Source organism: Tympanuchus pallidicinctus, unplaced genomic scaffold (genome assembly GCF_026119805.1).
Source record: "Tympanuchus pallidicinctus isolate F22 unplaced genomic scaffold, pur_lepc_1.0 scaffold2, whole genome shotgun sequence".
NCBI lineage: Eukaryota > Metazoa > Chordata > Aves > Galliformes > Phasianidae > Tympanuchus > Tympanuchus pallidicinctus.
The window spans coordinates 40,100,711-40,117,856 of NW_026294721.1; the positions used below are offsets into that span (position 1 = coordinate 40,100,711).

At 46.6% G+C, this 17,146-nt stretch overlaps 3 protein-coding genes across 9 annotated transcripts in view; 1 reads left to right on the top strand and 2 right to left on the bottom strand.

Moving 5' to 3' along the window:
- The window catches only part of MOB1B (MOB kinase activator 1B), a 39,373-nt gene extending 38,447 nt beyond the window's left edge, over positions 1–926 (bottom strand). The window contains exon 1 of the mRNA XM_052683257.1: positions 403–926. Coding sequence (XP_052539217.1) covers positions 403–416 — 14 coding nt within the window. The 5' untranslated portion in view covers positions 417–926. The remainder of the gene's footprint in view (positions 1–402) is intronic.
- Positions 927–5,452: 4,526 nt separating this feature from the next.
- GRSF1 (G-rich RNA sequence binding factor 1) lies at positions 5,453–12,034 on the top strand. Its single transcript, XM_052683241.1, has 10 exons — positions 5,453–5,644; positions 5,748–5,895; positions 6,323–6,478; positions 6,802–6,942; positions 8,567–8,696; positions 10,183–10,334; positions 10,477–10,601; positions 10,819–10,954; positions 11,132–11,215; positions 11,896–12,034. The coding sequence occupies exons 1-9, from the start codon at positions 5,459–5,461 to the stop codon at positions 11,188–11,190; spliced, it is 1,233 nt and encodes a 410-aa protein (XP_052539201.1). The 5' UTR covers positions 5,453–5,458; the 3' UTR covers positions 11,191–11,215; positions 11,896–12,034.
- A 299-nt stretch (positions 12,035–12,333) lies between these two features.
- Positions 12,334–17,146, bottom strand: part of RUFY3 (RUN and FYVE domain containing 3) — a 55,940-nt gene continuing 51,127 nt past the window's right edge. For all 7 annotated transcript variants that reach the window (XM_052683225.1, XM_052683221.1, XM_052683222.1 and 4 more), the window contains 2 exons: positions 15,686–16,769; positions 12,334–14,833 (listed from right to left, as the gene is read on the bottom strand). In XM_052683225.1, coding sequence (XP_052539185.1) covers positions 16,577–16,769 — 193 coding nt within the window. In that variant the 3' untranslated portion in view covers positions 12,334–14,833; positions 15,686–16,576. The remainder of the gene's footprint in view (positions 14,834–15,685; positions 16,770–17,146) is intronic.

A 17,146-nucleotide genomic window follows, 5' to 3' on the forward strand; every position in this document is an offset into this window, starting at 1 on the left:
TCCCGCGCGCCCCTCGGTTGCCACTAACTCCTCGGGAAACCTTCTTACGCCGCAACCGACGACTGCTCACCCCGCAGCACCGCCGCACCGCGCCGGACCGGCCTCCCGCAGCGCCTCCCCGAACACCCGGCTGTTTTCCCCGGACGCCCCTCCCGGCCCCGGCGGCCGCGCTCCCGAGCCCAGAACGCGCCAGCGCCGTTAGCGCCGCGGGCCGGCTCACAAAGAGGGTGGGCAGCGCGCCGCTCCTCCGCGACGCGGAACGGTACGAGAGCGGCCGCCCCTCTCCCTCAGGGCGGCGGCTCCCGCCCGGCGGGACGGCACGGGGAGAGGAGGGCGAAGCGAGGGGAAGGCCGCAGAAGCGGCGGGGTCAGCTTCCCCTCGCGCCCCTCGGCGCATACTCACAACAAGAAGCTCATGGCGACGGCGGGGGAGTGGGACCGGCTGCTGCTTGGGCTCGGCGCGGCGCGGCGCGGCTCGCGGCGGCGGCGCAGGGCGGGCGTGTGCGGGGAGAGCGCCGCGGGGCGGGGACGCGACACGACGCCTCCCGCGCGCAGCCCGCCCCTCCCGCTCCGCTCCTCCCCGTGCCGCGGGGCGCCGAGGCCTCCAGCGGAGAGGTGCGTGGAGCGTCGGCTGCTGCCGGCAGCGAAGCCTGTTCCCCTTTGCAGCCCGTCCCGTGTCGGAAATCGGGCGTTCCCACACCCGTCTGCCCTGTGCGCCCTGGAAACGGTGACGGCCCTGTGGGTGTGAGCCCCCGACGGGGTAGTCCCCCGTCTTAGGGACAGACTCGCTCCTGGCTGCGATGGCAGCTTCCGGGCAGCAATGAGGAAGGCCCCAAGGTTTCTGATAAAGCAATGTGGTCTGTCCGCATCCTTCAGCCCAAATTCCTTTCTGTATGCCAAGTCTGTGGGGTGCAGGAACAGAGTGGCTCACTTTGCTTTAGCCAGTAACTCAGAAGGCACTATGATAGCACTCCATGTGCCACCCCGGTTGCCTCAGCAGGTCAGTTGGTGGCATTATCCTCACCCCACCACGGTGCAGTTCAGCTCCCCCCGCTCGCAGATAACAGCTACATTCATTAAAGAACAGGAGATGTTTTCTTCTGCATCTCTGCCCTCTTCACTCAAGAGCTCGGACTAAACAAACCTATTAAAATGGCCTCCAATACTTCAGAAGCATGGGTGTTTGATTTTCAAGCAATCTTTAACTAACCTGGGGCCCACAGTCAGCTCAGGAGCGACACACCTCACAATGGAAGATATGGGCAGCTGCAAACTACTGAAGTAAAACAAAAATCCAGTCATGCCCTCAAGCTCCTGGCAGCTCCTCAGCACCACCGCCACCCAACCTCTGCCCTCACCCTGTGTGAGCGTGGGCTGCAAACCATGCGTCCTCCTGCCTGCAGACATTTCAGTACACCACAGTCAGTACCCCTGCAGCACACGATGTTTTCAGAATAAACACAACTGCATCTTTGCTGGTGTTGTCCTGTGAAGAGGAAACTGAGGAAGCACGGTGTGCCACAGGAGACATCTATGTCACATCAGGCAGTGACTGCAGGCTGGCTTTTCAGGGCATTCAAACCCAACAAAACTGCAGGCTTAGTGCCACCTCCTGACAGCAGAAATGACAATTCCTGAGAGTCACTTCACATGAAAATCTGCCTCTTTTTGGCCAGCAAGAAGCCAGATGGATTCCAGAGAGGTAACAGACAGACCACAAGGTTCTGTCCTGGGGCCTGCAGACCATCCTGCAAGTAACACACCCACAGGCAGATGAGAGGAAAATCCGCTTTGGGATTCATTGCTGGGAAAATTTGCCAAATGCACTGCAGTCCCATGCAGCACTCAGTTTCTGTCACTGCACCAGGGGTTTCTCTCAGGTGGTAACAACAAGACTTGTCAGCTTCTCATGCTTTTAAATGCTGAAATTGCATTTCCTACATTCTGGCTCCTTCCTCCTGACCAAGTCCAAATGCCAGGTCAGCGCATTTCTAAGCAAATAAAAATTACACTGGTGGTTTTGGGCACTTTTAAAATGAAGCATTCTACCAAGCAGCAAAGGCTCAACAAACATTTCATGACATTTGCCATTTTTCTTTTGGCTGCGTTAATAAAAGTGGGCATGAAATGGACCTCAGGCACTTCTAACAAAGTTTGTCAGACTAAGTTGGCCACAGAAATTCAACAGAGAAAAAAAAAATACTGCTAATCTTCCTGGCACGTTCACGCTGGGACGTGAATAACCTGCGTTCTCTGTTCCCACCCATACACTTCCTTCTACCCACAGAGCATTTTATTTTAGTGGTAAGTTAAAATTAAATGCCTCTTACTGCCACAGTCAGTAGGAAACACTTTGCCTGGGTGGCTGTCAGGAGAAACGGTTACATAATGTGTACTTTTGATGTCTGAGATTAGCATCGGTCTGCTCATGATGGCTACGGGCCATGAAGCACACGGACTGGCAGTGCTGCAGCCTTACGTAAGGGCTGTGCTGCTCAGTGGCTCCGGCAAAGGCGCAGTGAATGTACCCAAACCCCGGCAGCTGTCATTTTGGCTTATGCATTGTACTGTGGGGCTGAAAGAATTGCTCTGAAAAGGCCCTCAAGCTGAGAAAGAGCTTTGGTCCCGAACCAGAGTTCTCAGCTTTTGTAGCAGAGATTATAACACAGCTCAGTAAATGCGGAACACTCAAGATGAACAAAAGTTTGAATAAGAACAGAATTTCAGTTTGAAATATACTCTAAATACTGAGCTCTACAAGCATTCTCTCCACATTCTGGATTAAACCTATAGGGCTGACAATTTTTCAAATCAGGTACTTGACTGTGCATTGAGGTAAGGGATTTAATTTGCGTACAGGCAATCCCTAGAGGATAGCAATAGAAATGCAGCAAAGCGTTGAAGTATAAATATCACACTGAACCTGTGATCTGGACAGGTCACTGTTCTCTAAAAATAAAAATAAAATAAAAAGCAGCGCATGAAAGAATAGCAGGAACTGCAAGGTATTATACAGAGGTCACCACATTCCTGAACCTTTGTTGCTGCTGGAAGTAGAAAGAGGAATAAACATGGTACCCTGTTGCCTTCAGCGCCGTTACAGCACTCGGATGCCACGCCTGCCGCAACCTTCACAGAAACCAGTGATTTGTGGAGGATCATCCCTACAGATCTCAACAGCATTTGTGGCACAGACACCATTTGCGGGGGCTTCATCTTAGTTTACCTTCTCTGCACAAAATATATTCTTTAGGTTTCATCAGGCCCAGCTTATCTCCTTCTAAATGCTGATAGCGTTGCAATACACAATTGTGTTATAGGGCTTTCCATGGCGAGTGAAGAGAGGCCTGATGCTAGAGTAACTTCAAGGAATAGTTCCAGAATATATCACATAGAATATAATTTTTCTCAATGACAGATTGTGCAGTAACCCAATAACCCAGCATCCCAATACAAAATAAGTCTGTTTAGGATGTACTTAGAGTGTTTTCTTTTTTCCTATGATCAAACAAGAGAATAGCTTGTATACACTAACTTCATGGTCAACAGCATGGTAGGGGCATCTTTTCAGTCCCTTTACACTTAGCACAACTGATTTACTCGGCTAGGTAGGCTTCATTCAACATCAGCACTGAAGAGTGAAGAATGCAAGTTCTGTTGCCTTAGGATGATTTTTTTTTTCTTCAGATCCTAGCGACAAATTCAGAACTTCTCCTCCCTCACACCAGCCAAGAAGCCCAGAGATGCTCTGGAAACTTCAATGTTGACAGATGCCCGGCAGAACGGTGCCCTCTAAAGGTGACGGGCAAATACTGACAGGCTACAGGACGGAGTGGTGTGCTGGTTGTCACTGAACTTGGGATGAAGGTGCACTGGAGGCAAACTGGTCAGAAGACTTCTGTCTGGTAAGGAGAATCTGCCTTACACCTTGCTTGAACCCCAAACCTTGAAGAACAATTCATGTGCATAAAAGAGGAACACATGCAGCGCTCCCTTGACCTGTGGGATTCAAGAATCTGCTTATTCTGTGACAGCTTACAGTTCAGTCTGGAAAAGAGGATGCTCAGGGGCCTCTAAAGTGATCTGAAAGGAGGCTGAGGTAAGATCGGGGTTGGCCTCTTCTCCCAGATAACAGCAATAGGACAAGAAGTAATGGCCTTAAGTTGTGCCAGGGGAGGGTCAAGTTGGGTATTAGGAGACACTTCCTGTAGGAAAGAAGGGTGATGCAGTGCCACAGGCTGTGCAGGGAGCTGGTGGTGTCAGCATTCCTAGAGGTGTTCAAGAATTGTGGAGAAGTGGCTTTGTGGGACATAGTCAGTGGGCATGGTGGGGATAGGCTGGGAGTTAGAGGTCTTTTTCAACCTTAAAGATTCTATGATTCTATGACAGCTAAGAAAAGGTAGATGTTGGAGAGAAATTACTAATTACCTAATTATTTTTTTGCACCTATGGAGTCTGCTTATTTAAAAACTTTAAAGATAAACCTGATGTTTAAAACTTGAAGAAAAAAAAAAACAACACATGAAGGTGAACCACTTTAAAATTGAGTTCAATGCTCCTTTGAAAATGTGCACGCAATTCACATTGAAAACTCAAAAAATACTGGGAATCATAGTATCATGAAGGTTGGAAAAGAACACAAGACCACTAAGACCATCCAGTCCAACCCCAGCCCACCTCCACCACACCCACTTTCCTCAGTGCCACATCTCCGCATTTGCTGAACACCTCCAGGGATGGTGACTGCACCATCTCCCTGCGCAGCCTGTGCCACTGCATCACTACTCTTCCCGAGAATTTTTTCCTAATACCCAACTAAAACCACTCCAGGCTCAATGTAAGGCCATTCCTGCTTGTCCTGTCACTGTTATCCAGGAGAAGAGTCCAACCCCCACCTCACCACAGCCTCCTTTCAGGCAATTGCAGAGAGCCATAAGGTCTCCCCTGAGCCTCCTCTTCTCCAAGCTGAACAACCCCAGCTCCCTCAGCTGCTCCCATAAGACTTGTGCTCCAACACAGCTCTGTTGCCCTTCTCTGGACACACTGCAGGCCCGATGTCTTTCATGTAGTGAGGGGCCCGCAACTGAGCTCAGCACTCGAGGTGCGGCTCACCAGGCTGTGTCCAGATGGAACGCTATTGTCAGGTGAGCATATCCTAATATCATGGCAACGCCTGTCCTACGGGAGTCTGTGACATAAACAGTTTATAAAAGCAACGGCTGCAAACAGCGATATCACTTAGAATAAGTTTACGGTTTTGAAACACAGACAAAAAACACAGAAGGGAAATTAACGGGACGGCAGCAGTACGAGACGACCCGCCACCCCCAAAGCCGCAACGCTCCCCCCACCCCGGGCACCTCAGGCCGCCCGCCCGGCCCAGTCGCTTCCCGCCCTCCCCTGCCGGAGCTTCCTGGGAAGGGGAGGCGGAGCCGCGCTTACCTCTCCGCCCGCCGATCATGGCCGCCGCCGTTGCTCGCCGCGGCATGGCCGCGTTGCTGCTGGGCCGCCGCCCGTGGCCGCTGCCCTCCTGCCTGCGCCCGCCGCCCGCCCGCCGCCGCCTCCTCAGCGCCGCCGCCTCCCTCGGGCCGGGAGCGTCGCAGGCCGTGGCCCCGCTCCTCACCGCCGCGCGCCGCTACAGCCAGGTAGGGGCCCAAGATGGCGGCGGGCCGAGGGGCGCTGTGGCGGAGGCCGCGGGGGGCGGCCGCGCGACTTCCCGCTTTTCCGCTGATGGCTCTCGGTTGGCAGGTTATCGACTCGCCGACACAGGAAGGGCAGCTCGCGGAGCAGGACCCGGAGCCTCCCAAGGAAGAGATCGAAGACTCCGTGTTTCTCATCAGGGCTCATGGCTTCCCCTTCGCGTGTACTAAGAAGGAGATGATGGCCTTCTTTGATAGTAAGGGAGCTGCTTGGCCTCCGTAACGGTTCACTGTGCTCTTACAAAACGTAACGATTAGCTAACAGTTAGTTACCGGAAAGAAAATAATATAAGGGCGTGCCTCGTCCATTTACACAGCAGTGGAAGGTGTGAGTCATAGAACCGGGGAACCATGAAGGCTGGAAATGACCTCTAAGATCACCTAGCTAATCATCGGTCCACCACCAACATTGCCTGCTAAGCTGTGTCCCTAAGGGACGCCAGACCCCCCTCTTTGTGAAAAGCACTGTGTGTTAGAGTTCAGGGTAGAAACGTGAGTTTCTCAGCATGCGCTTAGGGGAGGGGAACAGCTTTGTGCAGAACTCAAATGTTTAGTCTGGGATCAAAAGCTCCCCGCGCTTGACACAGCTACACATATCTCTGTTCTGTGTTCCCCCATTTCCAGGCTGTAAGATTCGGAATGGTGAGAATGGCATACACTTCCTCCTAAACAGGGATGGGAGGCGCAGGGGAGATGCCTTGATCGAGCTTGAGTCAAAAGCAGATGTCCAGAAAGCACTAGAAAAGAACTTGAGATACATGGGCACACGTTATGTAAAAGGTGAGTTTGAGCAGCACAAGTTAAATGGAAAGAAAACATGATAGTTGGAACTGCTTGACCACAGGAACAGGCTGGTACCAGGGGGACAGTGGGGAGCAAAAATTGGCAAACAAGGCACTGTGAAGTCAAAGCTTCGTGAGCTGTGTGGGAATAGCAAAGTCACTTGTGATGTGGGGAACCACTGAGTTATATGGGAGCAGTGTGGGGAAAGAAGATGAAGTTGTGCATGTGTGAGGGGGGAAGGAGTGATGCCTTAGAAGAAAGTGAATGCGGAGCTACCTTCTCTGTACCATGAAGGAAAACATGTTTTGTTTGCCTTGCAGTCCATGAAATTCATGATAAAGATGTAGATGGCTTACTGCAGAGCCTGCGGTATGAGTCGCAAGTCATGAGCGATGGAGTTGTACTGCTCAGAGGCCTTCCATTTGACTCCACAGAGGATGACATTGCAGATTTTTTTGCAGGTAAATCAAACTAATTTTTGCTCTCTGTTTATGAGGTGTTTTGTGCTCTGAGTTCATGTTTAGCTTAGCAGTCATTCCCCTAAGTGAGAGCTGAAAGAGCACATGCAGCCATGAACACTTTAAGTAGCATCACAAACTGCTATCCTCCTGCTGTTAGAAGCAACTAAAGCTTTCTGAACAAGCTTTTGGCTTGAAGATCATTGGCTGCCTTTGACTTTCTGGACGTCTGTCTTAATGTCAGTATTTGCAGCACTCATTTAGGGGGAAAAAAAATAAAGGGAGGAATCTAAATTTAGGTTTTTTTGCATTGAGATTGCTAGTGGTAAAGAAATTGCCAGAAAGAAAGATATATGCCTATTAAAGGACAGAATCACAGAATTGTAGTGGTTGGAAAGGAATACTAGAGATCACCGAGTCCAACCCCCTGCTAAAGCAGTCCCTACAGCAGGTCACACAGGAAGGCATCCCGTGAGATCTTGAGTATCTCCGGAGGAGAATCTATAACCTCTCTGAGCAGCTATTCCAGTATTCCATCACTCTCACAGTAAAGTTCTTTGTTGTGTTAATATGGAACTCCCTGTTTCCCATTTTCTGCTCATTGCCCCTTGTTCTGTTGCTGCTCACTGCCAAAAAGAACCTGCCATCAGCTTGACTCCACTTTAGATATTTGTAAACAGTGATGAGATTCCCCCCATCTTCTCTTCAGATGGAAGAGCCCCAGGTATCTTCAGGACAAGAGAGTGCAGCGTAGGGCTTTGCAATATTATCATAACAGATAATGTATGGTAACGTTAAAACTCTAGTAGCTAAGTTTAGTGGGTTTTTACAGTTTGGTTTTTTAAATAATGGCTTGTTTATGTGAATAGTTAGAATCATAGAATCATGAGTTGGAAGGGACTTCTAAAGGCCATCAAGTCCAGCCCTCGGCAAGGAACAGAGATACCTAAACCACATAATGATGCTTAGAGCCTTGTCCAGCCTGACCTTGGGTGTTTCCAGGAACAGGGCTACCACCACTTCTCTGGGCAGCCTGTGCCACTTCTAGCTTAGTTGTTGCAGAACTGCTCAGCCAAGCAACTGCTGAGTAGAATGTGTGTTCCCTGCCCTTAGGGCTGAAGCAAGCCAGCTGATTTCTGCATATACTTAATAGAAAAGAAGCTTTCCTAGTGTTTGCAGAAATAATCATTATTTCTCAGGAGATCAGGTTGTAGAATAAACTGAAACCACTTCTTCCTTCTGGCGTTTCTCCTACTGCCGGTGGGCATGGCCACACTTCTCCAGCACTAAGGTTCAATGACAGCCAGTATGATGCCAAATGTGAAGGTCACTGGCTGTAGGTTTTTTAATTGATCACCAACGGTCACATAATGTTTAAGTCAATGTGTTGCAGAGCTATCACTGGCAATTAAGGCTTCTGCGAAAGCTAACATAAAACCAATAATTTGGAATTTTTTCAAAAGCTAAAAATGCATATATATTTTGGCTGATGGAAGTTATTTCAGGATTAGGAACTGCTACATTCATTTGCCCAAACAAGGAGTTAGGGAAGAGATAGATGTATTTCTAAGCCATAGCACAAGTTCCTAACAATGTAAATGCCTTCTTCTCCCCATCCTGCTAATAGGTTTGCGGATAACTGACATAACTTTTGTTTATCGGGGAGAAAGAAAAACTGGAGAAGCTTATGTGCAGTTTGCAGCTCCAGAAATGGTAGCTAAAGCCCTACTAAGGCATAAGGAGTACATGGAGAATAGGTAGGTGCTTTGCTATGGTTTAGAGGGTAGAAGAACTTGGTATAAAGCATGCGGTGTGACTTATAGCTTGCCTCTCAGCGTAATATCAGCTGCTTTGCCTGTTATCTCATACTCAGATTTAGTTTTTCTTTGTGTTTGTCCCCCTGCCCATGTTAAGCCACTGCTCTGCAGGTATACCCAGTAATTCAGTGACCTGACGTATTTTCCTACCCTCCAATAGGGATTAATTAATTCACATTTTGCCATTATTATTTTCTTTTTTGTTGTGATGGAACATGGAACAAGGCTTTAATTGACTCACCTACCCAGCTTCATATACCTGAGTAACTACTGAAGAAACTATTTCCAAAGTTTCCAAAACTGCTGCCAACATTTTTTGTCATTTGTCCAGAAAAGTTATTTGTGCTGAGCCCAGGTGCATGGATGCTGAGCTGTGAGCTCAGTCAGGCTGTACATGAGATTATTTCCCTTACTGTGTCTGCTCTTGCTGAGAAGAGAGGAAATATGGATAGCCACATTCCCCCCTTCTCCGTGGCATTATTTCTTCTCTTCTGTGGAAATGTCTGACTAAACACCGAATAGTTACACCTATGTGAGGCCCAGCTGGTACTGTTGCCAGCTCTGAAACATTGGAGGGTCTGAGTAAGGGGCTCTGGCATAGATGGCTAGAGATAGAAGTACAACTTTATACTTTCACTAAACTTGGGAATAGGATGTTTTTTCCCAACTATTTCTTTCTGCAGCATAAGTGGGATTTTGCTAGATTTTTCATAACATTGCATTACATCTTGGTGTATTTCTTCTGCAACTTTTACGCACACCTTACTACGTTTCATCCTACCAATTTCATAGCAGTAAAATCTTAGGCTCCCCTGAAGTATTCAGTATGGGCCTATGCATCTTGTGTATCTGCTTGCTTAGTTAGTCTGCTTTGGGATTGAGTCATATAGATATATATAGATTTTTTTTATTATTTTTTTTTAACTGAAGGTTGGAGCGATAAGCAGTTTGCAGAAGTACATTGGGGGAAAAGAGACTCCTTTATAAGGCTGTTCAAAAGGCTGCATGCTACTGCAGGAAAGAGAATGTCTTTAAGTAGTGCTGCATTTCTGCAGCAAAACATAGCTTTGGCATGTAAGCAATTGATGTTACTCCTGAAAGAATTTCATGTAACACCAATCACTAAAGATCTTGTCAGAACAAACTGGCTCACAGCACGTGGGTTTATACATGAGATTGAGTGCCTCATTACACACTGAAAAGCGATTTCGTAGATGTTACTGTACAATCTAAATAAGTTCTTCAAAACTACTGCTTGCCAGTTAACCCCAAGTTGTAACTACACACCATCTGTGGCTCTCACAGAAAATATGTGAGCAGAGCTGAGACGGGAAAACACTGTGCACAGTAATTGTACTGTTTCAAATGCCTGAGTTCTTTGTGGAAGTACAGGGAGTGCCATGTAATTGTTTCCTTGTAATCCTAGATATATAGAAGTATATATAAGTACAAAGCGTGAAATGCAGAGGCATTTGACTCTTCGCAAGGAGATGATAAGACTGAGAAGAGAGCTTGGATCCACTGCGGAAGAAAGGGAGTCGGATTCCACCAGAGGCTCCAGTGCCGAAAGAGAGAAGGGTGAGCCTGGCCCTGTAGCATGCGTGTGTTCTTTGAGGCACCGTCGCTGTCTGCTGCTGAGAGCACAACCCTGCTGTCACAACCTTCATGTAAGGAAAGCGATAATTGTAGGTGTTAATGATGTTTCTCCTCCCTTCCACAGAAGTGGCTAGCGAAGCAGCAGAAAGCTCAGGGCCTTCTTCGCAATCTGGGAGCATCTTATCATCACTACGCACCGTCCACGTGAGGGGCTTTCCTACACAAGTTAGCGCCCAAGACATAATAGATGTAAGTAGCAGTAAAAGTATGCATCAAATTTAGCTGTTGGCTGTGCATCGACTTCACCTGGAAGGGGAGGGAGTCTTGTGTTTCTCATGTGCTCAGTTCCCATGGCTGGATGTGGGTTATGAGCAAAAACATGAGTTTTTCTGGTAATGGAGTGTATTCTTTTTGATTCTTTCTCACCACATTCACCTTTTGGATCCCTGTTTTTCCTTCTTTTCAGTTTTTTGCTCCTCTGAGGCCCAGAAGGATCCTATTAGAATACAACTCCGATGGAGTTGCCACAGGCGAAGCTGACGTGCATTTTGAGAGCTATGATGATGCGGTTGCTGCAATGGCTAAGGAGAGGGCACAGCTGCGTAAGTAAAGAGGAAAGGAGTTCCACAACTCTAAGACGTAGATCCTCAGGTACTTTGGCCCTTCTTGTCTAGCTACTGGTAGTACCCTGTGCAACAGGATTGTTTGAAAACCAGATTTCCAGATATCCTATCTGCAAGTCTCTGGTTGCAAAATACCTTTCCCGTGTTGTTCCCTAGAGTTTGGTGCTGTTGAAGTATTCCCAAAGGAACATCCAAAGGCTGCAGGACACCACTAGTGACAGCGGCGAGATCTCAGATTTGGTGAGTGCATCCTTCTTTTCAATTGTTCCTTTTTCATTGTTAGTATACTTCATACTTTGAATTTCAAATAGCATCTGGGCTGTTATTTAGAGCAAGTGGCTTAAGCTGATCATCACAGCTAATCTGAGGTGAGGCATCAAGCCTAAGGCACACAGGCCTGTGCATTCAGATTACACAAAAACAACTTTTTGTGGCAGAGGGGTAGCAGTGCATGTCTGAGGTGACGGCCAGAGCTGGCAGAGGTTGCTGCACTACACAGTCACCACACCACCTCCCTGGGACTCACCCTGGCACAGCTGAGGCCTGCTGGAATGTGCCAGAATGCTTTTTCCACTTGCATTTTCCTCTTCCCTTTGCAGCTGTGCTAGTTTTCACCTGTTAGAATTTCTGATGTGGCTGCAGTCTCTAGCATGGAAGTAGAAGAGTAGCATCCAGAACTGCTTCTGGCTCCCCTCTGTGTATGACTTACTTCAGCTGCACGTAGCAGTTCTCTCTCACAGGCTGTTTGCATCTTATCCTTTTGGGTGACATTTTTTGAAAAATGCTAAATCCTACAATTGCAGTATTGTCAGCAATACTTTGAAATAAAATGCAGTGGTGCATTTTCAGAAAAAGAGAATAATAAGCTGCAATGAAGTAGTGATGGTTTCTCTCTTTTTTTCCCCCTACTTTCTTCATAGGTCAAAGTGAACGCATTCCTAGGGTACAAGCAAAGATGGAGTATGAGAGTTGCTGCTCAATTACAAGGATAAGCTGCATAAAATACCATTTGGATTTATGTAACAGCATGTAATAAAGCGTGTTGATACATCATAGAAAGACTGTCTGTCACAGAGGTAGAAAAAGCTGTTTTGGAGGAATGGCAAATGCTGCGGGACAAAGCAGTTCTAGTCTTAAGCTGCACAGTGCTAACAAAGTATTATTAACAAAACACCAGTGTGGACAACTAACAACAATCAAGTGGTCTAAGATCCCAATACACAGAAGGCAGCAAACATAGCTTATTCCTTGTTCCTGCTGCCATGTATCTTTAATTTCTTTGGCATCTGCTACTGGTTTTGAAACACTTTCATAGCCATAGCCAAAGCAGAAGGGAAAGACCACTCAGGACACAGGAGCCAGATGAGAAAGTTTTTATTACTACATGTGGAACAAAATTAATACCAGAAAAACTGCTATCTGCTCCCCCCACTCCAAATGTCCAGGTATAAAACCAAAAATTCAGCATTACCACCAGTATGTGAGCAAATGTGCCTTGAACATTTGCAGCATCATAAAGCACAACAACCAGTACTTAAAAGCAGAGCCCTTCACTGAGTCAAAGAAATCAGGAAGAAGTTGTGTGTGAACACAGATAGCTGACATCATCATCTCACACCTTTTCAAATGCCAGTTTTAATTACATCAACCAGAGCCCTATTTTGAAGGATTTTCAGCTGCCTCTGTAAAGGGCTGTTTGCATATTGTAACTGTAAAGGACCTGCTTGAGAACTGTTCTGCTTTAAAGATAAGCAGAATAAAGAATAAAGACATAAAGATCATTTTAGCCTTCACTTCAAAGCAAGAATTGCAGCAGCCACTCCTGCTGAACAGTGGGAAGTCATGTAGAGGTCGCAGATAAGCTGTCACTTCAGAGCTGTGAAATTGCTCGGATGTACCAGCATTAAAGTTACTTCACAGTAAGTGCCTGGTTTCCAGTTAAATCCTTCAGCACTGAAATTGCCTGGGTCAGACTTTCTCCTGCAGAATGGGTCTCTCTGGATTTGGATGCAGGAATTTGCAATCTCTTAAGTGTGTACCAGTGTGTACACAAAACTTACAAATTTGGTATCTTGTGCCTTAGCTATGGCATCTCACCCTGTGAAAGCAGTGTTTGCCTACACTTGAATTCTACGCTTCTCAAATTTCAACACCACTCACAATTTCTTGCCTACTTTAAAGGATAGCAGCAAGGTAACTACCACAAAGGGCAGAAAAAGGAAAACTCTGAAGCTTGCTCCCCTTTGTTTAGTGCTCTGTCTATGAAGGGCAATGAGAGGAGGTGGAGCACTTGGACAGCTGAATACACTGAGGCCTGCAAGGAACTAGGAAAGAAAAATTTCTGGGACAAACTAACTCCAGCACCAACCATGTGAAAAACCCCAACTCTGATATACTTTTTAGTGCAGTTCCAGCCAGTCTAATGAATTCCTCTGAGGAATTACACAAATTTTATTAGGGGATAGTAGCTTAGAGCCAGATGCCTTTGTCACTTATAAATACATCAATTTTCTATAGTTTACAAAACATCCTGTGGCCCTGAAGTCTGAAGTAGGCTTCCAGTATCAGATAGAGCAAATAAACTGACGTGAAGCATATGTGCTTTATGAGGAAGTCACCAATACTTTTGGAGTAACGTGTCCTTGAAGTCACAGCAACAAAGATTGATGTAGCACAAAGTATGAAAACTTTTAAAACTGTTTTACATCAGGATATATCTTAAAGGTGAAAAGCACTGTTGAGTTCATCTCACTTTCATTTTGATCTAATGCAAAACCAGTGAAATACCAGCTGTATTAAAATCACTTTTTTATGTACACAAAGGAGAGAGGTGCGAAGACGTGGCCTTAAACCCTCTGTGCAATGGTAATTTGTAACTAAACCGTTGGAACTCCTATTCCCCCAGAGCATCAAGATAGAGGTTCTGTAGCTCTTTGGATTGGCCACCATTTTGTGGTCACGAAGTCACAGTGAGGGTCTCCAGTAGGAAGATCAGAGATGCCTTTAAACATTTGTGTGCTGGATCAGTGTGGATCAGTTCTCCAACGTCACACACACCAAAAAAGAAAATCTTAGCCCTCTCTGAAGTCCCTAAAAATAAAGGATCATTTCACAGCTTTGTTTGATAATGATTTGCATAGCAAGCTTACTGCTGAAGGACTGGATCAAAGAACAGTGTCAGAAAATGCTTTTTTTTGTTGTCGTTGGTATTGTTACCTGGATTCCTGGCACTGAAGGAGCACAGTTGAGCCAGATTGTCAAAGACAGCAGGAAAAGGGGAAATGGTGTTTCAAGTGCAGCCAGACATGAGGATTAGAAAATGCTCTCATTTTGCTTTTAGTGAGCCATTGCTTAGCAGCAGCATGCCCTCACTTGACATGCTCCTGCCTTGCACACACAGACACATGGCTCTTTCTTGGGTGGGGGCTCTGTTCTTGCAGCATCCTAAGGCTGCCTGATCACGCCTTACGGCCACTTGGTGTGACATTCCTCAAGCAGTTCTCCTCAGCACAAGCCCAGGTCAGAGAGCTGGCAGATTTTTGTAGAGGGGAAGCTCAGGGTGTTCTGTTTGCAGTCTCTTGACTACAACAGCATAAAGCTGCTTTCCCCCTCCAAACAACACAGGTAAGCGTCTTCAAATTCCCCTTGAACAACTCCAGAGACAATCACCTGCTACAACAATTTATGGTCTCACCACACTCTGCAGCCTGCCTCCTACAAGGGACTGTTGGAATACTGCTGGATGAGTTGCTTGTGACAGGGATTGCAGACACGCTCTGGGTTAATACTGGACGGGAGGGGCAGCTCGTGTGCTGAACAGGCTTCACAGAAGATACCACCACAGTTCTTGCAGATATTCTGGAGGAAGAGTACAGAAAAATTACAAGATACTAAAGACACAGGTCAAAAAAACAAACTCGAGTTTTCTCTCTATAACCTTCAGTTAACTCAAATCCTCTACTAGACAAGAGAAAGATGCCCTGAAGACCAGAAACTTGTCCTTGTGCTCAGGACCAGGCTACCATGGAGCTCATTATGTCAAAGAGTAGGTGAAGACTTGTAGTAAAGGTAGATAGGAGTTACCAAAAATGAAGCATTCAAGTTTTAATTGCTTCAGACCAGTTGCAGCTAGAGCATTTTGTCACAAGTGATGCACATTTATTTTATAGCCATATAAATATACTGGACAGACCAGTCACCACTCTGAAAGCTCCCTAGCCAGGTGACCTTGCTGTGCTCCCTTACTTCCTCCTAGATATTTCCAGGGGCTATTTGGAAACATGGTACTGGTCCATCTCTATGCAAGAGTGGAGGTCAGAGCCCTGCATGCCAGAAGCTGGCCTCACTCACACTGCCTGGAAGGAGCAGTTTGTCCCCAGCTTCCCAGCAAAGCCCTCTGGTTCAAATCTTGGTAGGTGAGGTAAACCAGGGGAAAATACAACCAAATGACACCTGCTTCCTCATCTCTTAAGTACGCAACAACAGTGAGACCAGAACGTTCACTGCACTGATAACAGTTTTTAAGAGTGCCTTGACTGTTTCCTTACAAACTGCTCCTCAGCATCAATGAAGGAAAGCGGAGCTGCTTGCTTCTAATCGATCTCAGAGACTGCACGGGAAAACACCTTGACCATCTCATTAAGAATATAAATAAAAGGAAATGCACATTCACCACACAGCTGAGATGACAGTGTAAATCCTTGGAGTTACCTTTTTCTTGCTTCGGCTGCTTTCTTCCTGGCAGAGCTGGCAGATCTGAGCATTTCCAGGTCCTGATGGCTGCTGTTCCTGAACCCACAATAAAAGCCAACACATTCTGCTTTATTTGCCTGCTTTCCATGGCTTTGGTAGCAAAGCTCTGTGGATGAGCCTTATTTTATAACAGGGATGAAGACTTCACACTGTTGTGTTTTTAAGCCCTCCCTTTTACACAGTGCACCAGGAAGCCACACAGGACTAACACATTTATTTGCAGGACAGCTGCACTAAAATCTGAAGTAATAGTGGTATTACCTTTTGCTGTCCCTCACTAAAAAGCTTAGAAGTAACCAAAATCAACTAAGAGGCTGAGTCCTAAAAAGTCACCCTCTCCTCTTCAGCACTCAGCCCAGCTGGCAAACCTGAGTTCCAAGGGTGGACCAAGAAGCACGGTACAGCTCTGCAAGCCACGCACTATGCAGCTTTGTTTACAGACCTACGCAGAGATTACTGGGCCCAGCAGCAAGGCAGGGACTGTGGGGAACAAAATCTCTTTTTTCACCAGGAATAACTGGTGATGATGGTAGAAATTCCTGGTAGATGGGACTAAATGTGCATTGTAGCATCCTGTTGAGAGTTGGTGGCTCTAGCCAGGCTTTGCCAGGCACCCAAGGGAGAAAGAGCACGCTTGGGTCAATTTGACATACACAGAAGCAGCCAACCAAACACAAACAAATAACTCTTCCCCTGTAGGCTCCAAAGGAACTTGCAAAACCCTAACCCAGACCAAGGATGTTACACACTGCCATTTTCACAAAATACAAAAGTATGCCTTCCTTGTTCTTTTTCAAGACACTAACCCAGAAAAGGCATGGGGCAAAGGAATTACAAAAGGATTTAATATTAGTTCAAAAATAACACACTTTTGTTGAGGGAATGAAATAGACTCGCATAAATGCAGCGCTGACAACTAAAAGCCTTTCTACTGAGATAAGCAGCACTGTAGTGACCCAGGAGCTCCCCCAGCACACTCACTAGTATTTGAATGCAAGAAAAGGCATCACCAACCTGCTCCTCCTGAGTGCTGCTCTGTAACCTACAAGAGAAAACCATCATTAGTTTGAGCCAGTGCCTCAATCACACTGCTACTTATGAGAAAAACACAGGGACTATGTATCAAAGGACCCTTCATCCTGTTATTAAAATCCTACCTGCGCTCATTTCTGGTTTTATTTCTTCAAAACCACACTGCCAAGCCTGCTCACACATGAGAGCTGAAGCACATATAAGCTTCATCAAACAGGAAAGCAAAGAGGCAGCAGTGACTGGTGCTCTAGAATGAATATTGCCAGCTGAGGCAGCACACTCTTGGCTAAATAGAAATGCTTGTAAAATGACTTCAGAAGAGAAGAAAAAAGGGGAGCATGAATGTGGAAAAAGCAATTTAGACAGCACACACAGTTTAGAAGTAGC